The sequence below is a fragment of the Leptopilina heterotoma genome, unplaced genomic scaffold, assembly GCF_015476425.1.
Source record: "Leptopilina heterotoma isolate Lh14 unplaced genomic scaffold, ASM1547642v1 Lhet_38, whole genome shotgun sequence".
NCBI classification, from domain to species: Eukaryota; Metazoa; Arthropoda; class Insecta; order Hymenoptera; family Figitidae; genus Leptopilina; species Leptopilina heterotoma.
In genome coordinates, this window is record NW_025111054.1 from 1,152,691 (window position 1) to 1,180,147 (window position 27,457).

A 27,457-nucleotide genomic window follows, 5' to 3' on the forward strand; every position below is an offset into this window, starting at 1 on the left:
ATTAAAAAGTTAGCACAAAATATGAAAGTACATTGAAACTACTTTACAGTAAATAGTAATAAATTTTTTAAATAAATGTAAATAAAATGTAGTGACTTTTGACATTTCATAGGTAAGTTTTAAAATCAATTTTTACTTATAATTTTGGGTATGTTTACATAATAATGTATTTATACAAGTGAACTAGCTAATTTTTAACAAATATCAGTCAAGATACACACTAAAAAAAAAGTTTTACTTTTAGCCTGTTTTCGAGGCTGAATTTAAGGTGTAAACGGAGTCAGTCCCATTAAACAAGGACAGACTTATGTGAAATACATGGGCTGAATTTAAGGTGTAAACGGAGTCAGACTTTTTTTTTCCTGTGTAGTTGTATCAAAAAAATTTTTGATAATGATTCTCAAAGATTAATTCTATATAGATATTAATCATAATTTTTACAAATTAGGAGATTTTTCTAAAAATAGGCCGCAAGGACTTTAGGTGAAGTATAATGGACTGACCATAGGACAAATTCTTTTTTAATTAAAACAGTAGAATGTGGAACATTCTACTCGAAATGGACAACCCGAAATTTCTAATAGAAAATAATTATTTTTTAAAATGCTGCTATTTACATTAAAATGCACGAAATAAATAAAATGAGGGCTCTTTTTTTCTAACAAATTTAATTTTCCTTGATATGGTTTATTTTAATTTTAAAATTGTACACGGAAAAAAAAAGTACGTGAATCCTTCCTTGAAAGTGCTTGACTTTTGGATAGAACACAAAGTACAAGGCTGTATCATATACTTTTTATTAGAAAATATAGAAAAGTCCTAGAGTTATTTTAGTACTAGTATGGGCAACAGTGTTTTTTAAATTTTAACGAAAAGTCATTTGTTCAGTTTTATAAAGTACGTGAAAGATTAGTTGACTGCGCTTGAAAATTCTGTAGAGCATGCGCAGTGTGCGTTGCGCGTTTCTACCCAAGGTAAATGCCAGCTGATCGTCTGTTTCCATTTGTGTTAATTTCAGATGTGAATATACTATTATTTTATGAAAAACAAATAGTGTTAATATATATTTGTCTTCAAGAATTGACTTTCAAAAAAATATTTTTTGTTTTGTGTTTCTCACAAAACAGAATGTTATGTAAGTCTCAGTTTTCAGTGAAATAGCATATCTCAGAAGTCGTGAAAAATGTCACCATGTGGTATATAAGAACAATTCGATACGTACTTTTAAGTGTTAAGTGTGTGTTTATATTTAAGTTATACGCGAATATATGTGTGTGTTATAGGTTAGTTCATAAGTGTTGACGAACGTCGAAAAGTGATACAATAATTGTTCTTTGTTTGTGTGATTAATTATCCAAATATGTGAATGAATGAGTGAATTTCAGAAAAACGGTGTGAACAAGTGGAAATTATTTTTTTTATTTTACAGTTTTTTTGAAAGTCAATGAAATTCTCAAGCAAGGTACTAGAAATTTTCATTGACTGCTTTTGAAACTCTCATGCAAAAGTACTAGACTGTTTTTAGTATTTTGTGTCGTATCCAAAAGTCAAGTACCGAGTCAATGAAAAATTCACGTACTTTTTTTTTCCGTGTATAAATTTTCATTGAAAAAATTAAAAACGAATAATGTTGGGTGTGTTTATTTTTATAGACCTTCGACCATTTGGAAAATTTTCAAAAAAGCCTTAAAAAATAGTTAGATCTGTATGATTTAAAAGTTATTTAATTTATGAAGTCGTTATGTAATATATACACTCAGAGGAAAAGTTTATTTCACTTAACCAAACTGTTTAATGAACCTATTTTATTTGTTACGATAAAACATAATGTTGTTGATTTAAATAAAAATTTGGTTCATTTTAATAAATACGTAAAATTTTTTTAAATTTAAAATTTTTTTAAATACGTTATCCGAAAGAAATTTTTTATATGAAGTTGTTTGTTTCATTTAACCAAATTAGTGTTTTGAATCTAGAGAATATTGTTGAGTTAAATACAATTTGTTCGACACAACACACAAATTTGTTTTACTAAACTAAGTTTTTGTGAAGTTTTCAGTTGTGTAGTGATTATGTTTTTAACACGCAGTTATTGCTTAAATGACGACGTTTGTATAGAACAAAATATTTGGTTAAAGAAACTAAAAAATTTATTTGAGTGCAATAAAGTGTTTGGTTCATTCAAATAAAAACATTCTATTAAAAAATTTATTTGAATTAAATAAACATTTGGTTGACTGTATAGCAATGCATTTGTTTGGTTGTTTCGAATAAACTTGTTTCTGATTGTGAGTGTAATCGTCGTTCCCGTCAATAATAATTGATCTTATTATTATATTATCATTGAAAATCCTATGCGGACTTCCTTTGGATGTCTGTTAAGACCCTAATGTATAGATATGATTTGAAATCATATATATGAATTTGTTTTTAATAAAAAATGTGATGACTTAAATTTTATAACTGGTGTATCTATATTGCACGTCATCAAAGCGAAAGCAACTGGAAGTATTCTTCTTCTTTCACATAATTCTACCATCACTGTTGTCGAGACCAATAAACGTATTACGATTTGGTCTTCACCTTTGCCCTCGACTCCGCCCTGACGCCGACGATGACTCAGAGTATCCTTGCTGACTGGTCAATCCTGAATAAACCGAGTATAAGATCAAGCAGTATCTATCCATGAACCGCGGCACAATATTGTATATAGTGTAATACTTATGCTTGTAGAAAGGTAAGATAGCATATTGCCCGCAGCACTACACCGGTCATGTAGCCGCAAATATCTACTCTTCTCAAATGTGTATAGCCTTCCAAGAAACTAATAAACCTCCATACTTGAATGAGGTATATTAGTTGAATATACCAATATCACTATAAGGATACATCGTAGTATAATGTCTCTGTGATGAAGGGCCACTAGCGTAAGGTGGCGGAATAGATTTAAAAACAGGGAAAAAAGGGTGATGCTAACCTACAAGGGGGGGAGAAAGCAGAAGGCCCTGGAGGGGGGAGGCCCGCAGGCCGGCCTGCGGCTTAACTCAGTATCCCTGAAGCAACGGACCGTCTTGTATTATTTCGTATATGTTTTCTCTCTTAATTTTATAACGGCACAAGGTGCAAACTTTTAACAGATATATATTTTATTGAATACTGCTTAGTAAATGAGTGTGAGAACTATAGCTAATCTGGATAATTGAAAACCGGTTTATGATTTCTTACCCAGAAGCTATTTGAGAAATAATGTATAATTGATAATATTCCTTCCTGTTTAAAGTGTTAAACATGCGTTTGAAGAAAATTTCAACAACAATTAAAATAAATTTTGCTTTTTAGTGTTAAAATAAATGAATAATCAATCTAACTTGATTGTCAAGTGTTTAGTACTATCATATTTTTAAAATTTCCAAAATTAAAAGTTTAAATAGTAACTTAATTGTTATGCTCGGTCGCAAAAATAAATAAATAATTCATACAATCTCACCGTTAAATAAGTATGCGGTGAACTTAAAATTCTATTTTTAGATTTTTATTGTGGGAATTGACAATTTACCATGCACGTGTTCGATGAATCCTTATATTTTTTATCACGTGTACTTTGGAAAAGACCTTGGTTGAGATAAACAATTACTTGGTCACATTCTTAAAAATTCTAAAAACCCAAGAATCTGCAATCATTGAGAAAATGTTCAATTCATCAATATACTCTTTTTTTAATGAGAACACCATTTCAAATCAGTGGTTAAATTTAAAAAGTGGAAATTGTAAATGAATCCAGTGGAGGATAGAGAAAAGAAGTCTGTTTCACATAATTACATTTTATCTTTGTTATGCCTAACAAAGCGAAGGATGTATAAGAGAAAAGTGCTACCTGAAGTGAATACAATGTTTACCAATGTGGATTAACAATTTTCGGATCGAAGGGTATATTTAACAGTTTAAAGTTATCCTAGATAAAGATTTAAAATTGACCTGTGAATAAATTCCGTTCCTTATGATTGTGCTGCGAATAAAATGTTCGAGATCAAAGAGATCAGTGTGTTTAAAAGTTGAGGCTGCGATTCCTTGTTCCAATCTGGATATCATTTTAAAAGTGAATTTTAGTGCACAAGTTGAAGAAATTATTTAAAGTGCTGCAAAAAAAGTAGAAACGAATGAATCTGTGAAAGTTATAAAAAATTTTCTGGTTTTGAACCGTGTTACCTTTTGTAGATTAAGTGGACCATTAAGTAATGGTGATGCGGTAGTTGAAGGATATCTGAGGGAAGTCATGAGGGCGGCCGCCGCCTGCGTCGTGTTCCTTACCCATCTGATTCAGGTGGGTCTTTTAATTTTTAAGTTTCAGTTGCTTACTCACAAATTTAAATTGATCGCATTAAATCTAAAGATAACTACCTATAATTTTATTCATCCTATCACAAGAGTACCAGTCGCACAGAATATACAGAATATAACACTATAACTTGTTTCCAGGAAGCAGGAATGTCTAGAAAGAATTTCTCTATTATAAAATATCGATGCCATTATTCTTGAAGTAATACAAAAGTACTAACATTTCAAGCGTGAAACTACCCTGAGAAACTAACTTTTACTGAAAAGAACATAAGCATGAAAGAATATTATTATTCCATCAGAGAAGTAAATGTTGTACTACTCACAAATCAGTAGAATTTCTTGCAAATTATTCTATTCCTTATGTCAACTAAAAACATTGCTACCACTTAGAAAATGTGATAACGTAACTCAATTCTATATTAAAATAGGTTATTTATGCTCAATTTTCAATACCAAAATAACAAAATTAAATAATAAATTTTTAATTTAGAATATTTTTCTAATTAGTACACAAAAGTTTAACCCTTTCGCGACTCCGATACATACATATGTACCACTTACAAAATTTAATAAAACTCTTATAGTTTTAAACCAATTAATAAATATAGCTTTTCTTATTCACCAACGTTACTATATAATATAAATAAATAGGAAATTACATAGTACTATTATAATTATTATAAACAATAGGTATAATATCATATTCGCTTGAAACTTGTTACTCGGTGGTTTTCAGGGTTGCCATTTTGAATTTCGCAAATCTGACTTCAGTTTCGTAATCAGCGACCCCGGAAACCCCCGAGTAACAAATGTTATGCAAAAAACAATTTTTTAAAAAAATTCTGCCATATTGGATCCGCCATTTTGAATTTTGAAATTCTGTCTTTAGATTCGTAATCAGCGACCCCGGAAACCCCCGAGTAACAAATGTTATGCAAAACACAATTTTTTAAAAAAATTCTGCCATATTGGATCCGCCATTTTGAATTTTGAAATTCTGTCTTTAGATTCGTAATCAGCGACCCCAAAAACCCCCGAGTAACAAGTTTCAATAAAATCCACCGGCTGGGTTTCCTGGGGGCACGAAAGGGTTAACAAAAGAAAATACTAAACGTACGTTTTTAAAGATCATATTTAGTTGCAATCAGGAACAGGTCGTTTAAAGAGTATATTTTATTACAGATAATTCGTAAACAGATCGCTTTATAATAAATTGAACTAAGACCACCGGTTAGAGTAAAATTGAGATTTTTTTATTTTTTAAAAATATTTATATACCTGGGTGATTATCCTGAAAGGGACCACTTCACGTGTCTCCAACCTGAGGTTCATTATTTACATTAATTTTTTATTGATATTCTATCAAGTTTAAATTTTTTGAAACATTTATTTATAATTTACGAAGATTTATCTATCTTTATATAATCTTCTGATGCTTATATTTAAAGTTCTTCCTCGTTAAAAAACATATTTAATTTTGTCTTCGACTTACGGTTAAACAGCATGTTTTTTTTATAATTTTATTTTAGCGTAATTAAATAATTTCAACATATTTATAATATATATATATCAAATTAAAGTTCAGAATCTAACCTTTATTTTTTTTCTTATATTTGCTTAAAATAAGATAAAAAAAGTTATTGAAATTATTAATTAAAATAGTATTATCGATGAGAGTAAAAATTCAATTCATCTACAAAGCCTCGTTTTCTAAATTTAATAATAACATCATATTTTTTAACGTTTTAAACATAATATGTAATCTATGTAACAATATTTGATGATTAAGCCTAAAAATATTGTTTATAAAAATTTTAATATTTTTAAAATAAGAAAAGACGAGAATTTTTCCATTAAATTATCAATTTATCTCCGAAACCTTCCCTCACAGCACCGGGATATTCAGGATATCCCAGAGACGTCCTGGGGATATCGATTTGTTTTCGGAAGTTTGGATATCTCTGGGATATCCTAGGGACGTCCATGGATATCCAGAGGATAATCCAGGGATATCCAAACTTCCGAAAACAAATCGATATCCCCAGGACGTCTCTGGGATATCCTGAATATCCCGGTGCTGTGAGGGTTTTTTATATTTGATAGGCGTTTTCTTTTGTTTTTAATTTTTTAATAATTGTTTTAAAAAATTCAACCCTCAAATTAAATTATTCATTTAATAAGAATAAAATATACAAGTAAAAAGTGTAATAAATTAAAACATAACAATTTATTATTTAAAATAAAATATTCCTACCTAGTTTATTTTCAAAATAATTAATTTAAAAGTTATAATTAATTAAACTTAACCTCTAGAACACATGATAGTTAAATGTTGCTGGAGGTCTTATTTCTGGAAATTAATTTTGCGCAACTTATATTTTTATCTTTAAACATCTTCAAATAACTCATTTATGAAAAAAAAGTAAAAAAAAGGAATAATTTGATTTTTTGGAAATTCAACCAAAAAAGTGGTCTGTTTATTGAACCAGATCTACATATGTCTTATAGTGTTTTAGGTAATTATGCAATTAAAAAATTTTTTTTTAATTATGAATATAGAGTCAGTATTACTCCATAGCTCTGTGTTTTTTAATCGAAAAAACTACCCTTAAATGTACAAATTCAAAGTTTAAAGTAAAAAATAAAATAACAGATTGTGTTGCATAAGAGAACAATAAATTTCTGCACTTCTCTTACAACAATTCAGTGACAATGTTAGAATTACAACATCACCCTTTCTTTTTTAAATGGAAAAAACGACCCTTAAATGTGCAAATCTAAACTTAGAGTAAAATAAATGAGATAATAGATTTTTTTTTAAACAGAACAATAAATTTATATATTTCTTCTCCAACGACTCAAAACAATGTCAGAATTAAAACATCACCCCTTGTTTTTGTTAAAATTAAAAAAAACTACCCTTAACAGGAATAAAATTAGAAAAAAGCATTTTTTAAATGGTGCATACATTTCTGCATTTTTGTTTTAAAAACTCAAAATCAGCGTCCGAAAGAAAAAGTCAACACTAGTTTTTGTTAAAATTTTATAAAACTACCCTTAAAGTGTGAAAATTCATATTTTTCAAACGAAAGTTAAAAAAAAATTTAACTTCACTTTTAAAAAAGGAAAACAAACAACTAGTTCGTTTCAAAATATAAGATACAGAAATATATGGTTATTAATGGTTTTAATGGTTCTCTTAAAAAACGCATTTAAAAATTTGTTTTCCCTTATTGTCTGAGTTTATCCATATGAGGGTAGTTTTTTTGATTTAAGAAAAATTTGAAGGAGGTGATTTAATTCTGTCCCTACTTTCTAGTTGTGAGAACAAAAATACAGAAACGTGTGGTTCTGTTTAAAAAATTAATTTAAAAAATTTTTTTTTTCTAGCAAACTCTGCATTCTTCCTTTAAGGGGCCGTTCAAAAAATACGTAACGCTATTTTTCGGAAATTTGAACCCCCCCCCTCCCCCCATGTAACGCAATGTTGTATACATTAACGCCATTTTTTCTGCTGACCGTAACAAACAGCTTGACCCCCCCCCTCCCCCCTAAAGCGTTACGTATTTTTTGAACGGCCCCTAAAGGGTAGTTTTTTATATAAAATAATTGGAGGACGAGGAAGCAATTCTGATGCTTTTTTGAGCTGTTAAAATAAAAATAAAGAAACGTGTACTTCCGTTTTAAAATTTAATCTTTTTTTTATTTTTTTTCCTGTCATGACTGAGTTTATCCTCTTAAGGATAGTTTTCTTTAATTTAAACAAAAAATTGGGGTGTTTTTGAGTTGTAAGAGAAGTATATGAATTTATTGTCCAGTTTTGAAAAACAATCTGTTATTTCATTTTTTTACTTAAAACTTTGAATTTATACATTTAGGAGTAGTTTTTTCGATTTAAAAAAAAAAACAGAATGTGATGGAGCAATTCTAACATTGTTTTTGAGTTGCTGAAAGAGAAGTACATAAATACATTGTTTTACTGTTTAGATTTGCACATTTAAGGGTGGTTTTTTCGATTTTAAGAAAACAATGGGTGATGGAGCAATTTTAACATTGTTTCTGAGTTGTTGAAAGATACATAAATATATTGTTCGACTTTGAAAAATAATCTTTTATTTCATTTTTTACTTTAAACTTTGAATTTGTACATTTAAGGGTAGTTTTTTTCGATCTAAAAAAATAGAGTTATGGAGTAGATCTGGTTCAATAAACAGACCATTTTTATTTTTTTGTGTGCCGTATGAGAGTTTAATAAAAAGTATTATGTAAGTGTTTTATTTTTTGAGTTCGATTTCTTTTATTAAAGAAGGTTTTAATAATAAGAAAATGTACAATTATTTTTTTAGTAGATATAGTCAATTTTCCAGTCAAAATGCAATACTTAATCAAATGATGTTTTATACAATTGAAATACACAATTTTATCTGCTTGACAAAAACTAAAATTTTCAATAATTTGTGCCATTTAAATAAAAATAAATTGAAATACACATAATGTTGCAATGTTAAACGTTCAAATACACTGATTTAAATAGTAAAGTCACCACGTGCGTAAAAATTTAAAATGACTTATATTGAAACTTCAACAAAAAAGTCTAAAATAATTCACTAATACAATTGAATAGCTTAATTTCTAAATCCTAGACTATTTTTTTCGAAAGGTTCCAAGGAAACAGCAAATTCATAAAACTGATACATTTAAATATTACAATAATTTGTTCAATAATGGTGTTGCAGATTTATGTTTATAATTTTTCAAGTATCAAAATAAAGCGATAGCTTTAAGTGTAAAAGTTCTAGAAATATGCCCACATGTTTGTGTATTTAAACATTAGATCTTCATAAATAGCTGAAGACTATAAAGAAGAGATTTAGAAAAATTTTGAAAAATAAGAATTTTGAAAATTTTGTTAAAAAACGAGTAACTTTAAAAATCTCACACTGTAAAAAGAAAAGTACTAATTTAGTACCAATTTTTGTACTAAATCGTCATTTGGTTCTATTTTAATATCAAAATCAGCTTTAATTTATAATTTTTTCACACTGCATATCCAAATTGTGGAGCATTAAAAACTCTTCGACTGATTTACATGTCAATCTGATTCGTTCAAAAATTACAAAATTATTAGTATATTTAAAAAACTCAATATTGTGAAAAATATAATTTTCTTAACTTTTTTGTTTAGAAACTGTTTTTTAACTGAAAAAATGGACACATTTTTTTAAAAATTTTGTTTTTAAGCATTTAATACCATAAGTTTGGAATTTTCACACGAATCATTGCGCTTTAATGTATTTTAATGATTTTAAGAAAATGTTTATAGAGTACAAATTTAAACAACAGTTCCGATGCACGTAAATAATTAATAAAAAAAATTAAGAATAAGAATCTTTTAAAAACTTATTACAACCTTTCCTTTAAAAAATAGAAAATATGGATTTCACAAAAAACTACTTAATAATTTAACCATTTGTTGGAAAATTTAAAAATAAATTTTTTCGAAAAACAATGTACTTATACAATTTTTGAATGTTTTGTCAATAAATAATATTTTTTAAATGAAACGATTCGATTAAACTATATTAAATTTTTATTTTATTAAAATTTTTAATTTCAAGCACTTTTCTTGAATTAAAAAAAATCAATTTTTATTTTTGGTTATTCACTTTTTGAAATAAAAAAAATTTCCATTTGATTTTGCAAAAATTATGTTATTAATGATTTAAACAAATAAAGATTCCAACTTTTCGGAATTAAGCTTTTCTCATTAAGTGTAAATGTAAACATAAAAAAAATATTATAATAATTATGTTTTTAATTTGTACTTTATTATTAATTATATTTTTAAGATAAATGAATTTTAACAGTTTCGTCGATAATTACGTTGTTAAAAGAGGCCAATTTTTTTCTGGCATTATTTAGGATCTAAATTTATAGAATACTATATATAGTTAAAAATAAAAAAAAATTCGGCAATTTTGAAATTTTTTTTTTTGAAAAAATTAAAATTTTTCAAAATCTATACGATTGATTATATTCAAAATTGTAAGAAAAGCCTACAAATTTAGCAACGAAAATTTCTTTAATTTTTCAAAGTATATTATAATTTAAAATACCAAAATTTGTTAGAAAAAACATTAACCGCCAATAAAAAACAAAAATTTAGATGAGTTAAAATTTCACCGGTCCCTCCCCCTTAATATTCATATTTATTTTTTTAATATAAACTAAATTGTTAAGCAAAAATTATATTTAAAAGTCGATTGAGCAAAAGCACCATTTGTCGATGGTCTTGTACTAATTTCTCGAGGGTCTGTTCCAATTGTCGAGGGTATAATATTTTTAAACATATAACCTAACAATTAACTTGTATTACCGATATTTAAAAAAACGAGTAGATATTTATTTTTTCGATAAAAATATTATAAAATAATTTATAATATTGATATAAAAACTTTTTTATAGTAGATGATAAAGGACAGAAAATTATTTAACTAATTTAAAAATTTTTAAATAAGTTAATTAAATGAAAAAATAAATAAATTTAAGCCACATTTAATTTTTAATCGTATGAAATAAACTTTTATTACGAACTGGTTAATTAATTATACGAAATAGTATTAAATTTTTACAGTTTTAAATAATACATTTTTATTTTAATGATTTTTTTTCGGTCGAACTCGTTTTTTTGGTTGATTATTATCTATGTAAAATTCTAATTTTTGAAGCAGTGTAATTTTATTCTGGATTATGTAAACGATATTAAAGTGTATTCTTGATAAAAAAACTAGCGAATCAAATAAAACTAATTTAATGCAGCAACGAAGTCAATCTTCTTCAATGAAGAAAAATTTTAATATTTTTAACAATTAATTTTAAGCAACTCAAAAATCTTACTCTTGAGTATGAAATAAAGTGCACTTACCCTACATACTATTTTCGTTGGGAAATTATTAAATTAAAAAAATGTTAATCTTTTAAATATTTTAACTACAACATTTAATAGTTATTCGCTTTAATATGTAACAAAATTTAGAAATAAAAATTTCATTTATTTTTACTTTTGTAAAAGGTCAAGTATGAACCTTTCCAATTACTATTGAAAAATTATCACAGTTTTAAAAATAAACTTAAGTCTACTTATATTTTAAACGAAAAATTTTAGAAAGAAAATATCATCGTAATCTCAAAATGAATAATAATTTAAGTATAGACAAGTCTTTAAATTTTTTTATTTTCTTTCTGATATATTGACAAAAAAATTGAACTTTTCAATTTTCTTCATGTTTTTTTATTAATCAAATAAAATTTTTGTCACAAAAACTCGTATAATTTTCACTGAATTATAAAGAATGTATTTTAGAATTTTTGAATGTATAGTACAGAAAAAAGATACGCCAGCCTAGCTGTATGAGTAAAAGTAAAGTATTTAGTTGATGGTCACGTAAACCATGAATAAAATTTGGACATGGGGCCTTTCTTAGTTCCCGGATATTTCACCTAACTGGGTGGACGGATAATGTAGTCTCAAGGCGAATACCAGATAGATTCTGCGCACAGGTGCATGACTCAGAAGAACTGCTTCTTCTCTTAGTTCAAATTGGCCAGTTCGATACCATCAAAATGATCACATCTTCTTCGAAATTTGACAGATATTGAAACTTTTATGTTTTTTTATTCTACATTTATATAAGCAAAATTATAATTGATGGTATGAAAAATAAAATTTTTTAATAATCATTTAATTAGCAATGAAAACATAATCAAATAATTATTGATAATTTTTCCACTGGAAAGAGTGGTAACCATAATTTTCCTTTTAAATTTTCATGAAATTTTACTAAATATTCTTAAAAATTATAATTTAGAATTAATCTTCTCAAATAAAAATATATATATTACATTAATATTACAGTGTAATATTAGCTCAACATCATCATGTGAGTCAGAATTTCAAAACCATTTAATTTTATTTTTTCTTGTATTAGGGTTATTTTAATAGTATTTTATAAAAGAAATCATAATACAAAAAAATTTTGCCTAAACAATTTGTTTGTTAAAAAAAATTAATAATAAACAGTGTTCTGGATGATATTTCAAATCGAAAAAACTAAGTTCACCCTTATAATCCAGCGGTCAATAAAGTGCCCTAGGACAATAAAGTGTACATTATTACTCTAGGGCAATAATGGACACTTTAAAGTGTCTGTACTGGCTTGCAATAAGGACTCCGCTTCTAAAATACAACTTTTACGATTTTTATCCAATATTGTCTAATTTTCTTTGCATAAATTATTAAACATTTTCGATCGAAGTATTTTCTACTAAAAAATTGCGCAGTATTAGAAATTTTTAATATTTATTCCAAATGTGAATTATTCTTTAGGAAAAGTTATTAGTGCAGGTATAAAAAGTTTTTATATTTGATGAAACAGTTAACCTTCGCCAAGAATCGCACAAATATTGACCAATTAAATTTGAAAATATATTACTCCAATTATCATCAATTAATTTTATATTCTTTTATGGACAAATCTACAGAACTGTTCGATTTTCACTTTTGAAAATATAAATTTTCAAATTCTTAGCACACCTTTTATTTATAGTTTATTTTCTTAAAAATTTATTCCAAAACAATTATCTCTTTGCGCGATTTATATATTGTTTTAATGCCGTGAAGTTAGAAGCCAAACACGAAAATATGAGCTTTCACTTTATAAAGGATAATCAAAAATGTGTATTTCTTTCTTCTTTTGTTTTTTTCTCTATATATTTTTGTAATTGTAATCTGTAATACCTAGATTAATTCGTCTAATCAAGAGGAATAAGTACTATTTTGAAAAATTTAAATTGATTAATCGACGCAAAAAATATTGTATAAAGTTTTTAGAAATGTTTAATATTCAAAAATAATGAGTAACGTTATTTTCAAGTACTACTATTTCTTTATAATTAAAGAGCACATCTTTTTTTAGCCTTCAATATATTTTACATTATGTAAAGTATAATTTACTATCGTTTTGAATTGTTCCGTTCTATGCCACAAAAGTTATACTCATAAAAATTGAAACTTGTAGGTACCTAGACTAACACTCCAAATTTCATTTTTTGAATTAATTAACTCTATTTTATTATCTATATTAATAAAATCAGACTTCTGTCTGTACGTTGCTCTAAACTTGAAAATTTTTATATATTTTTTCGTTTCGAGACATTAGAATTCGATAAATGTAAAAAAAAAAAATTCTGTCTGTCTGTCTGTATGCAAAACTTTGTTCGCGCATCAATTGAAAACGGTTTAACCAATTAAGTGAAATTTGGCAGTCTATTAGGTATTAACGTAACTTAAAATCATAGCCTTATCCGATTAAAAAAATATTAACTTGAACGAAAGTTATGACACTTTTTCAAAAAATTCGAAAAATCAAAAAAATGAAAATTTTTTATTTTTTGTAAAATGAATGCAAAACTATCCTTAGCTAAATTTTTCAGATAAATACAACCCACTTCTACAATAAAATTTTTAAAAAAGACGTATTTTGAAATTTTTTTTCGTTTTTTAGATCAACTTTTTTCTAAAAAATAGTGATTTTTAATTTTTAAGCAAGCCTTTCAGGAAAAGTTATTAAAGTTTTTTATTTAAAGATCAGTATGTAAAGTAAAAAATTTGCTACATTAGACAAAAATAATGAAGCTAAATGCCATAAAAGAGAAGAAAAAATGTTGAATTTTAAGAAATTCGGTTTTTCGAAATTTTCATCTCCATAATTTTAGATTTTTTACCAATGGGTAGAGACTATTAAACAAGTAAAGTGTTTTTAAAGAGCCCAAAAATAATGAAGCTAAATGTCATAAAAGAGAAGGAAAAATGTTAAATTTGAAGAAATTCGGTTTTTTGAATTTTTGCTAATTGTCCATAATTTTAGATTTTTTACTAAAGGGTGGAGACTATTAAACAAGTAAAGTGTTTTTGAAGAGTACAAAAATAATGAAGCTTAATGATATAAAAGAGAAGAAAAAAATGTTAAATTTTAAGAAATTCGGTTTTTCGAATTTTTGATAATTTTTGATTTTTTGCTAAAGGGTGGAGACTATTCAAATAGTAATATTATACTACCGAAATAGCTAATGGTAACTAAATATTAATTTTCCGGTCAAATTAAATTCCCGGCTATTTTCTGATTTTCCAGATTGGTAGAAAAAGTATAATAGACCTCGAACAAAAAACCAATATAAATTTCATAATCTATATACTTTGGAAGTACCTTTGGAAGTACGTACTGATTTTTTAATTGCATGTAAACTTTATTTTTTATAAACAATTTACTGTTTATTTTTTTGGCAAAAATCGATTATTTTACTCAAAAAGTGCGCCATTTTTACAAAAATTAATATAAAAAAATCCCATACGTATACTTCCAAAGATAATAGTATAATAGCTTATGAAATTTCTTGTTTTCCTGTTTGAGGTCTTATACTTTTCAAAAAAACAGTCCTACCGTTTTAGTAATAAAAAAAAATTGTCAATTTAAATATGTCATCTGTCGCCGCCATTTTGTGGTAAAATTTAAATAAAAAAAATTTTTTTTACACTTCAATATGTATTTAATAAACCCTCTAAAAAAATAAATCCTATTCCTTTTTCCAAAAATAAATCATAAAATATCTTTTTCTGCTTCTAGAGTGGTGTTACCCTTTAAATTTTCTTAGTTCAATAGCTTAGAGATTTTAGATTTTAGAGATTTTCTAAAGCAGTTAAAATATGAAAATAATTAATAGATTACTTTTAAAACAGAAAGATTTGTCAGTAACATGAATTCGACCGGTTCTGTGGATTTTTACCCATATATGTACTTACGATTTATTTCATTGCAATATTCCTGGCAAAGAAAATTAAACAATTAAGTAGCAAGTTTTCAAAACTTGATAAATTCATATTTCCTTATTTTGAGAAATTGAAACAAATAATACATAACCACTACCTGAAGATAATTTTAAAGTGCAAAATTTGTATTAATTTATGTTTATAACAATGTTTTTATATTAAACATTGATTAAAATACAGACATAAATAAATTACAAAAACAGTGTTATATAACTGTAAATTTATGTGTTGTGTAAATTCTTATTGTAAGCTTGACTCGAACGTATTCGTTAAATTAATTAAATTATTAAAGGACCTTGATAGGTGTTTGTGTAAAATGTATAACAATTTATCAATTTGTATTTCTAATGAGAGGAAAAAGAAAGTATAATACTCACAAAAAACTCTCCTCGACACTTTTACATAATTAAATAATAATATAATAAATAGATTCAATAAAATTTTAAAAAGTCTAACAAAAACAAAAAGGAATAAATATGTGAGTTAGTGTGCATGTGTATTTACAATATGAAACACTATAATAATGTGTTGGGATAGATAGAAATAGTCTTTTTTTATTATTTTTTCCACACTTAATCGTTATCCAAATTAAAATCAAGAACATATAAAATTCTAAAAAATTTAAATGACAATGAATTTCTTAAACGAAAATATCATAATAATCAGTTAACTATGACTAATACCTCTTTGAAAAAATTTTATGGTTTGCCAAAAATCCATAAAGATAATGCACCTCTTCGTCTTATTTCGCTAATAAATAGTCCAACTCATTTTTTGGTCAAAATCATATACGAAGAGTTAAAAACTGTAATTCCCTTACTAAAAGCTCATCTAAACAATAGCTTCGAGTTAAAAGAAAAATTGAAGAATATTACTGTACCACAAGATTTTGTTTTATTTTCTCTTGATGTTAGTTCACTTTTTACTAATATTCCATGCGATTTAGTTATACAAAGCCATGATAGAAGAAGCAATATTATTCGTAATAAATGTAAAATTCCTTTGGTTGATATTATTAATTCTACTGAATTTCTATTTCATAATACTTATTTTGTTTTTGATGACAAAATTTATAAACAAATTTACGGTACTCCGATGGGGTCACCGATATCTCAATTTTTTGCGAATACTGTAATGGATGTCGAACTTTTCATTGATACTTTTAATTTATTTAATATTAATTTAAAATCCACTCATGAATTACAAATGGATAATAAAATAAATTTCCTAGATATGACATGACATTAATAAAAAACAATAATCAACTCTATCAACAACAATCAACTCATCACTAATTGGTATCAAAAATCCATTTCTTAGTAATTCCTATTTTCCTTTGCTTAATAAATTGAAATAATGGTTATAATTCATTCTCGAAAAATTTTTTAACATATCTTTATGTTATTTGACCTCAGGAGTTCAAAAATGACATTTTTAAAAAATGTCATTCTCCGTATGTATGTGTTTGTAAACATCACATTTTCATAAATATCTCAAAATCATAAAGAGCTTTTGGGTTGAATTTTTTTTTAAATTTTAGATCTCACCTGCGGCCATAACATGAGAGTAAAAAATTGATTAATTTGTTATTAAAAAATTGGTCAAATTTAAAAAAAAGCTCCTAGCGTTACCTCAAAAAACATCTCCTTTAACAAATGCACTTTGATTTATTTTTGTTTTAGATGATTCTATTGCGAGTTAGAATGTACACCGCAAATCAATTTTTTTTGGAGGCACCTAAGAAAAATCTCATTATCTCGCTCAATTCTTAATATTTTTAAATTAAAATTTAGAGAAATATTGTTTGAATGTTGCAATATTATATGCAAAGCGATAAAATAAATTAACTTTTTGCGTAGCGCAAAAAAAATTCTTAAAAACATGCTTTTTTCACCGTTCGGACCTTAGCCCTCCTTTAAAGTGAAGGTTTTTTTAATGCAATTGATGAGATTTTGTCGACTCCATATGAGTTTTTTTGGCAAGTTTTCAAAAATTTTGATTAGTTCAGAATCCGACGTGAAGAAATTGTCCTTGAAATCCTTGGTGATTGGATCGCTGGCGATGTTCTCGTTAGAAATGGGTTGTAAGTGACTCTATCTAAAAATTATCTGTGATATCTTCCGTACTTATCACAGAAAATTACCAGATAATTTGTTGCGAATTCACATTTTAACTTTTCAGCGAATTCGCATTTTGAGTTTTCGACAAATTCGCTTATCAATTTCTCAGCGAATTCGCATTTCAACTTCTCAGCGAGTTCCCTTTGCGAACTCTCAAACCAGGCGGCCATTTTGCTATTCGCTTGAAGTTCGCAGGGAGCTCGCAATGCCCACTCACGAACTTCGCTTTGCGAACTCCCTGCGAAATATACTTTCAAAAAGATTTTAGGTCTTCAAAAATTTAATTTTCAAATTTTTGACCATTCTATATGTTTTTAGATTAAATGGTGCAAGAAAAAATATAGCCTTCTTTCATAATTAAATTTTAAAGGGGTCTCCCCTTAAAATATTTGTCGCTCCTAAATTTTCTCAACGGATTTCGATTCCTTACAGTTTTAATTCTATGTTGAGATTTTTTTCAAATTTTTAGAAGGTTGCAGAACATTAAAAAAACATTGTTTATAAAAAATGTATTAAATAATTATTAAAAAATAACTTTAAAAAAAATTTTTTTTTGTTCTTTGGTAGACGTAATTCCTCAAGTAAAAGTGTTCACAGAATTTCTGCAAACTTTCAGCGGACTTCTCTTTACTTTACAAATCAAAATATTTTAGTTATTAAAAAAAAGTCTGTTTTAATGTTAAAATTCAACTTTAGAAGAAAGAAATATTGTTTTAAACGTTTATTTGCGACTGTCCAAAATGTAGGTGAGCCGCTCACCAAAGTGGTAAGGATGCCACCGTTGGCTTGCAGGTGTACAACTTTTGAACACTCAACGCAGCAGCCCAAAAGTATAGTCTCGTAGTTTGCCAACAGCATCCTGTTGGTAAGCTACGAGACTATGTCAACTCAGCAACCTATCGAAAGTCTTCTACATACCAAAAGGTCTCTCAGTGTAGCATAAAACAAAACATTATTTCTATCGCAGAAAAAAGAAACATTCTAAATTTAAAATCGATTTCTTCATTTTTTATAATAATTAAAGATGATCGAGAGATAAAGTAATTATTTTATATTATAAGAATATTGTTATACGTTTTCAATATTTCAAAAAAAAAAAAATTTGAAAAACCCTATAAATCCGATAATTTTTAAAAATTGTTTTAGAAATTTTATTTGTATATATTTCTGTAACATTTTCTTGTTTTATTAAAATCGGTGAACTAGGGGACAACATTGATTTTTTAGGCATAATTTGACCCAACTTTTTTTTGTGGAAATATTAATTAACTGTTAGAGGTAAGAAAGTATTTTGTTACTAACCAGCAACTGAGTGATTCTTTCTTGTGTTCTAGAACATTTATACAATTATATTATGATTGTGTCCACTGGGATATTTTTAATCGTCTTCTACTTATATAAAAAAATGTGTAGGTAATGTAAATTATTTTGATATCCAGAATTCTTTTGATTTTATCTGTAGTTCATTAGCCAATAGACTGGGAAGCATTCCAGTGAAAAAGACATTTTTCTTATGAAGAGAGCCGACACCTAAGTCTGAAGGTCAAGTTCTTAATTATGCTGCGCACTTCTTATTAAAACGACTTTGGAATGTTCGGAAAATAGTTTTTATGTAGCCCAGAACAAATGTCTTGTTTAAAGAATGTCAATGAGAAAGAACCGCATATTGTCAAAGTTGCTAGTTAAATATATAGGCATATGTCTTTTAGATTTCTTATCTTGGTATAGGGTACAGGTCTTGTTCAAAATTTAGCAGAACGGATAATAACGACATAATGTTTCTTACTAAATTGGCGTCATCATTCGTCCTTTCATTTAATTAATAAGATTTTTATTTCAACTTTGTTGAAGGTGATGTGGTGAGTAATTAATGGGTGACGTGAAAAAAGAGTCGCTTGTTATGACTATTGATAAAATGAATATTAGATAATCCAAAAAAAATTAATGATTCAAGATGGTTTATCCAACAAAATTAAGACTTTTAACAGAATAATTAATTAACATTTAAATAATAAACATTAGTATTAATATTTTCTAGAAAAGCAAAAATATTAATTTTCAAGAAAAATGTTGACAATGAAAAAATTTACTTCTTTATATTAACGAATGTTTCAAATTTTCTGTCATATCGCTTCTTTAACAGTTTGCAGTTTTGTGACAAATAACAAATTGTCCTTTAGTAGCAAGTTTGCCAGGCAAATTGCAGAAAATTTGCTTGCGAATGTAAAACTTAATTTCATGCCCAATTAAAAAGTAGACTTTGTGTAAAATAAAACATATTAAACTTCATGATTTCTGAGTAAAGAATTGAGAAAAGTGCATTTTTGAGCCATTTACAATTAAATCTTAAGTTTTGTTTGAAAAAATAAATTTTTTTCGATTATGAATTATTAAAAACATATTGAATCAATATTGTGTGACAATGTTCCCATAGGGGGACATAATCAATGTGGACTCAATGTTGCCGGTAAATGTTGTCAATAATATACGATGCAACATTGTCACAATATTGAGCACAAATTATGTGGGTTTGTTATTGCTATTGGTTCAATTACACTATGTTGTTAATTCAATATTCTTATGAGGTTAAAGATGTACCAACGATAAATTGAAAAAAGAAATTTAAGTTTACACGTTTTGTATATATTATAATTAGTCATCACACATAGACACTTCCCACGTGAAACGATTCTACGGAAATTCCACATTGTATAGTTTAATTTTTAATGAATTTTATAAACTTGACTTTGCATGATTCTATAATGATGTCTAATAACGACAATAACGACACATAAAATTAAATTAATACAACATTTATTTTGTGAGGTATAATTCCTAAATATGAAAACTTGTACACTGGATCCTCAATTGACTTTGTTACCCTTATCTTCCATTTATTAAATCATACAATTAAGAACGTCCAACCAATTAGATATTCTCCTCAACGTTTAAAGCCTTCTAATTCATCCAAAAACAAGATGCACAAAGCATTTGTGTAAAAAATACATTTAAATATATTTAGGGGTAGTTTCTGAGAAATTGATTAATTTACTTTAGCATATAAATGAAATATGGCTAGTGAGTTAATATCTATTATAATTAAATAATTGAGGGACTGGATGCTATAATGGGATACGCGCCATTCACTTAACATTGCGCGTATCCCCTTATAGCATCCAACCTCTCAATTGATAATTATCAATCAGCCTTTTTTAATGGATGATATTGGTTTTTTGAGGTTATGTCACATCCCTGATCTGATAGGGTAAAAAGAACCTCAGATTGAAATTTAGCAACGTCAAAAGCATAAGGTACACTCGGTCAGACCCCCAGGTCAGAACAAAAATTTTTTCTGGTTTGGCTGTATAATTTTCATGAAGATTTTGCATAGTAATAATTTTTGTAGTGTTTAATTTGTATAATTTTTCAATTAGGGGTAGTTTTTAGGGGTTGACTGATCTACTTTAGCATAGAAATGAAATGTTGCTAGTTAGTTGATTTTATATATTTAATTTTCGTGAAGATTTTGTAGAGTATAGGAGATAATAGGTGCAGTTGTTTCAATTTTGATAAAATCAGTTACAGTGCTTAGAGTTTAACTCCAATTTCTTTAGTCATACGATTAAATCAAAGGTATATTATCTAGTTTTAAAAGACCATAATTGATTTAGATCTATATCTATTATTTACTTAACTAGAAGCATTTGAGTGAAAGCGTCTAAATTGTAACAACTGCTCAAAGTCAATGTCGGTTATTACAATACCAAGAATCATCTATAACATTTCTAAATTGAAGACCAATAATTTTTTATAACAATTTTTATTAATTATTCATAACTTTTGACTCGACGTAATACTACGTGACAGTAGTATTATCTCCACTACATTTTTTCCAATCCATTTATTCCACTACCAATTTTTTTTTCCAAAAAGTAATTAAATAATGTAACAATTTTTCAAAATTCTATATTATGTCCGATGGCTCGAAGATACTCCTCAATTTCGCCATTATCCTTTTTCTCTTCATAGTTTTGTACCACATATTGTATAATCTCTCTTCAAATTTCAATCAAGCCATGTTTTCTGTCCTCCTGATCTTTCGGCCGATATCTAATTCTTGAAGTCTCGGATTTTTTGTTCCGCTGTACACAAGTTCCACAAACATTTTACTTAAAATTTAGAATTTTTAAAAAGATCTAAAGATAGTAGATACTGCACGATTTTGACATTAAACTAATTGAAGTTGACTGAAAAACAAAAACTCAAACGCGCCACGATTTTGACATTAAACAAATTGAATAACAAATTGAAGTTGACTTTAGTTTACCATTCAACAATTTGAAAAATGTAAAAAATAATTAGTAAAAAAAATCGTGATTGGAAAAAAGAATTAGTGGAAAAAAAGGTTATTGGAAAAAATCGAATGGATAAACTGGTGTACAATCCTAATATTGTTTAAAAATGAAAAAGTTGTTTTTTCATTAATTTTGAAGTCGAATTTAGAAAAAACGTGAGATTTTTCATAAAAAATGAGTGTGATTACATTTTTGACAAATATTTTACATTTCAAACGAATCTACTGAATTTTGGAAAAAATATCCGTTCTTATCATCACTTGTGCACAACAGGTACATTTTTTGCAATAAATCACTTTATTAAAAAATTATACACTAAATATGGACAACCAAGGCAATTTTTAGAAGCTTAATCCTCATAGAATTGATATTAGAAAATTTACTTTGTTAAGTATAAAGGTCTATTAATTATTTAAAAAATATCAAGCAGTGAAATATTTACTTTTGGCCTCTAAAAACCAATGTGCCTATTTTTTTTACTTGTAAAGCTTGCATATAATTTTTAAACATATTGCACCAAGTTCGTACATGAAAACTAAATATTTTTCCCTTTGCAACCCCATCTTTATAATTAGCTGTATCTGAGATATTTCATTTGTAACAACTGCACAGCGTAACAACCTCACTTAGTCTCCCTTATAATTTTTTAAATGTGTAATTTGGTTAATATTTCAATTAGGGGTAGTTTTTTGGGGCTTGACTGATTCATTTTAGCATGGAAATAAAGTCTGGCTGGTTAGTTGATTCCATTTTTAATTTTTGCAAATGTTTAGCAGAGTTGTGATTTTTTAATCTGTAACGTTGTTGATTTTTTAGTTAGGGGACATAAAACGTTCTAAAAACGTTTTAGGAACGTTTCTAGAACAAAAATGTTTCCGTGCTCAGAGGTTAGGACCCTTGTTGGATCTTAGCATACTGTACATTGCTTCTGAAAACTAATAAACTTTTTTTATTTAAGAATTAGTTTTTAAAAAATTTACACTGCTTGCTCCTGCCTGCGCAGGCAGAATATATCAGAATATATACTTCGAATTGCGCGGTTGGGTCTAGATCTAACCAATAAAGAGAGAAAGAAGTGGAAAGAATCTAGATTGAACAAACATCTTCCCAACTCGAAGTAGATATTGCGGTTGAGAAAGACAGCCCAAGTTAAAACAGGTTTTTAGATTTTGCTTTATAACATAAGCCCAAAATAAAACACGACTGTCTAAAATCACACTTATGTTTTCGCCAATTAAAAATTGATTTATACATTTTATTTAAAAATCTTTAGTCATTAAATATTATATAACGAAATTAAAACAAATTTTATGTAAAATATTTTTTAGGCAACAACTGGAAGCGGTTATTTTGAGGTGCAAATACTTTCACTCACGAACAGCAGAGGCACCTTGGTAGACGGAAGATGTTGTGGCGGAGGACCTGACATCCGCGCAAGTGATGTGTACTTACAAAGTTGCACGACATCTTGTACAACTTTCTTTTGGCTCTGCCTCAAAGAATATCAATCTACTGTCACTGCAGTAGGTTCCTGTAGTTTTGGAAACGTATCTAGTCATGCTCTGGGTCAAAACACTTTTACACTGAGAGATCCAGTCACATTGCAACTTCATTTTACATTTAGATGGACGGTAAGTTATCAATAAAAAAGTATTAAATTAATATTCAAATTGAGTATATTGTCTGATTGCTAAATTATATTGCTTCTATTATGAATTGTGTATGTCTGTACTTTTTAAAATTTATTACTATAGTAGTGATAAGGAACTCCAAATATTTATTCACAATTTTGAAAATTACCCAAAATACAGCATTTTGGAAATTTTTGCCCTTGTTTTAGTCATATGGGTGATTAAAATTGAAATGTAATTTTTGATCCTACTAACTTTGATTTTTCGATGTTGGATTTTGAACTTAACGATACTCTATTTTGGTTGACTAGAATATATGATTGGTCAAAAATAATAGTGGTTGAGTAGGTGGGAGCAAATTTTAATTTTCACCAGGTGAAAAACAATTACTATATAAAAGTACATACTCTCAAAAAAGTGTTTTTTGGTACAAAATAATTTTCCTGATACTAAAAATGTGAGAAACAAAAATTTGTATTATTAGGTAAAGTTCTGATTTCTTATTATGGAAAAATGTTTTACATTAATTGCGAACTCTGTAAAAAGTGTTTATGTCAAGCATCGACTACACAATTTTCTGATCCTTCAATATGTCTTATTGTCACAATTTGCCGAACAACCCGGGGTAGAAAGTTTTGTAACAGAATCTATAAGTCTTTTGTTTTGCGGATCAATTAATAAACCATAATATGATAAAAAGTTCATTCCTATAATTGGTTTATTAAAATCCGCGACCCTAAATCTCCACTTAAAATATCTGCTAAAGGACGGTTTTAATCGTTTCCCGATTTCTCAGCACGTGGATCACGGCACTTTGTTGCTTTTTCCTTATAACAAAAATGATACCAGCAATATCGTCCATCTTCATTGTATTCACTTTTTCATCCCGGAGTTAAACTGCGTTTCCGACTTTTACTGCAGTTCCGCATTACGCGGTATTTCATGGACGCAGTCTGCGGTATCAATTATCGCATTAATGTCAGCAATATTAGACGCGGCTAAAACACATTGGGGTCGACTTTTCTCAAATAAATTAAAGTTTGTCATGGGTCTTTCAATTTTTGTGAAACTTGGTATAAATGTAATGTTATATGACAGAAGATTTTAGGAAAAAAGATTTTAAAAAATTTTCAAAATTGTGGATTTTAACGGGGAAGTGTTGCCAGAAGTTACTTACAAAATTCGGGAAGGTATAGGTGAATCATTGAAGAAAGAAGTGATTGATTTTTAATAAAGGGACGAATATAATAGAATGTGTTCTAAAGCAAAGGATTACGTATCTTTTAGAAATGAATTTGGAGAAAAAGAAATATTTACCATAAAATAATTATTTTCATTCTTAAAAGACGAAATACCAAACATAAAATTATGTTTCTAAAAATTTGCTGAACTATGACCAAAATGGTGCGTTCTAGCTGGTCCTAAAAGCTCCCATAATGTATGTGTGTGCGTGAAGCATGAAAATTTGAAGCTGATGGCATTTTTATTAAAGCCTGAAAACTCTTTAACAAACTTATTGACAATAAGCACCTATAACATTGACAACAAAGAGTGCATGTTTGGAACTTGCGAAAAATGTCCCTGATTTGATGAGATAAGCAACATTGTAGAAGCAAAAATAGATGAAGAGGCAAATATTCAATATACAAACGAAGGGGTAATGTTGACTGATCGGACTTAATCACAATTATTGAATCTCGAGATGAATTTATCAGCAAAAGATTTGTTAGGCACTTTGAAAATGGATGGTAATCACACAGATGAGAATGAAAATGGCCAAGATGAAAGTAATAAAGAAGAAATAGATGAGAGCACTGAAACGATTGAAAATGAATTTATTGTTAATAATATTATTGAGAAGGAAAATAATTTAAAAAATTGTATTGGTTCATCTTTAGAAATCAAACTTCCTTTGGTAAAATTAAAAAACCTTTTTAAAGTGTTAAAATACTCAGAACAATAGAGAATAAACTACAAAGCTGTTGTTTTACTACTGAGCAGCAAATGTATGTCCCTAATTTTAAAGTATACATACGTTGGAATTTAGCATACCAAATGATGAATATTGCAATTCATTAATATTTAGACAGCTCTAAGCTTATTGTCCAATGTCAACGAACAGTTAAAGAAATACCTCATTTCAGATTACGCATGGTTGCTATTGAAGACGATTTTTTACATTTTTGAGATATTTCAAAGAATTGACAGATTTTTGGAAAGTTATAAATGTGTATAGATCCCGATTTTTCGCGAGAGTTAGAATTAACTTAAAGTAATGGCATAATTATTTTCAATTAATTTTTCCCGCGGAAAAATAAATTATTTAAGAATAGAGATGAGTCTTAAAAAATGCAAGGAGGGTAAGACCCCGGCTTCTGATGGTATTTCCTATGAATTTTGGAAAAATCTCCCAGAGAATTAGATACATTTTATCTGAAAATCATATTTAATGAAATAAATAATTAATTAAAAGTTAATTAGTTTTTCGTTATTGTTGTTGTAAAAATTAAAAAATGAATACAGTTTCATAATTAATTAATCATTAAATAAATAAATTATTATTAATTTCAAATACATTATTAATTTCAAATACATTATTAATTTCAAATTAATTATTAATTTCTAAACAACTATTAATACTATTAATACTATTAATAAACATTTATCAACAAAATTTTCAAAAAGTATTATTTTCGAAAAATTTAGATTTTTAAAACTTTAATATCTTTGGCTAATATGGACGAAAAATGTTCAATGAAGGCTCAAAAGATGCGTCTGAAAAAACTCTACAAAACTAAAGAAAAACATTTATAGGTGTCCTAACATTTTTTTAAGTTATGGTCAAAAAACGTTTTTTTACAGAATGAAAATTGCAAAAAAAATATAGTTAAACTTTATGAATCGGGCTGAAAATACTCTCATTTTATATATGCTCTGGTAGACTGGATGACCCTCAAAATGAAACCAATTGCAATATTAGCCGCAGACAAAAATGAACAAAAACTGTCAAATGAGATACCCAAGCACACATACTCATTGACTACCTCTACACGCTCATCCCGAAACTTGAAAGTTTTAAATTTACTGATGGGAGAATTTCCCGATCTTGTGAAAATTAACACTTTAGTCTTTTTAACATCAACAGTCAATTTATTAAGCTCGCAGTAGAAATGCAATGCCTCCAGTTTTTTATTCAACTCTATTAGGGTGTCAGATAGATATTCATAATCATCTGCAAATCCAAGCATCAAAATATCTAACATATTATCAATTGAGATACCTCTACGTCCACAGTTAACAAAATGAGCTTTCATGTCTGATATAAAAGATAAAAATTTGTACGGACTTAGGACTTCACCCTGGAGTACTCCTTGTGTAACTAACCAATTTAGTGGGTCTGTAATTTTCAGGGTCGAGAGCGTTACCTTTCTTATAGAACATGGTCGTGATAGTCTTCTCTCACTCTTTAGGAACTTTTTCATCATCAAGTATTTTATTAAAAAGAATTTCTATAAAAAATCGAGGTCAATGATTACGAATCTTATGTTAGTTTTTTAAAATTCAAGATATCGGATCCAATATAGCGGAAGACTTTTTCAAACATTTTTCAAAATTCAAAATGGCGAATCCAATATGGGGGACGACTTTTTTTAAATCGATCCAATCGGCCTGACACTTGTTACTCATGGGTTTGCAGGGTCTCTGATTACGAATTTAATGTCAGATTCTATATTAGCGACCCTGAAAACCCCCAAGTAAGAAGTTTCAGGGTAATTGGATTCATTTTTGAAAAATTCATCCGCCATATTGGATCCGCCATTTTGAATTTTTAAAAACTAACATCGGATTTGTAACCAGCGACCCCTAACACCCCCAAGTGACGAGTTTCAAGCAAATCCGATAAATTTTTCAAAAAGTATCCACCAAACTGGATCCGACATTTTTAATTTTTTTAATTTGGCTCCTGATTCGTAATTAGCAACAAGAAAAACCACTGAGAAACCAGTTTTGATCGATTTCCATCACTTTTTAAATCATGTTAGCTGCGAAAAATTTTCACATAAGCTTTTTGAATAAAAACATTAATTTTTAATAATAATAATGTTAATAAATATTGTAACAACGTAT

General features: G+C 27.6%; 1 protein-coding gene across 1 annotated transcript in view; it reads left to right on the plus strand.

The window, feature by feature from the left end:
* The first annotated feature begins 3,018 nt into the window (after positions 1-3,018).
* Positions 3,019-27,457, plus strand: part of LOC122505908 (protein jagged-1) — a 35,376-nt gene continuing 10,937 nt past the window's right edge. The window contains exons 1-2 of the mRNA XM_043617787.1: positions 3,019-4,321; positions 23,027-23,329. Coding sequence (XP_043473722.1) covers positions 4,274-4,321; positions 23,027-23,329 — 351 coding nt within the window. The 5' untranslated portion in view covers positions 3,019-4,273. The remainder of the gene's footprint in view (positions 4,322-23,026; positions 23,330-27,457) is intronic.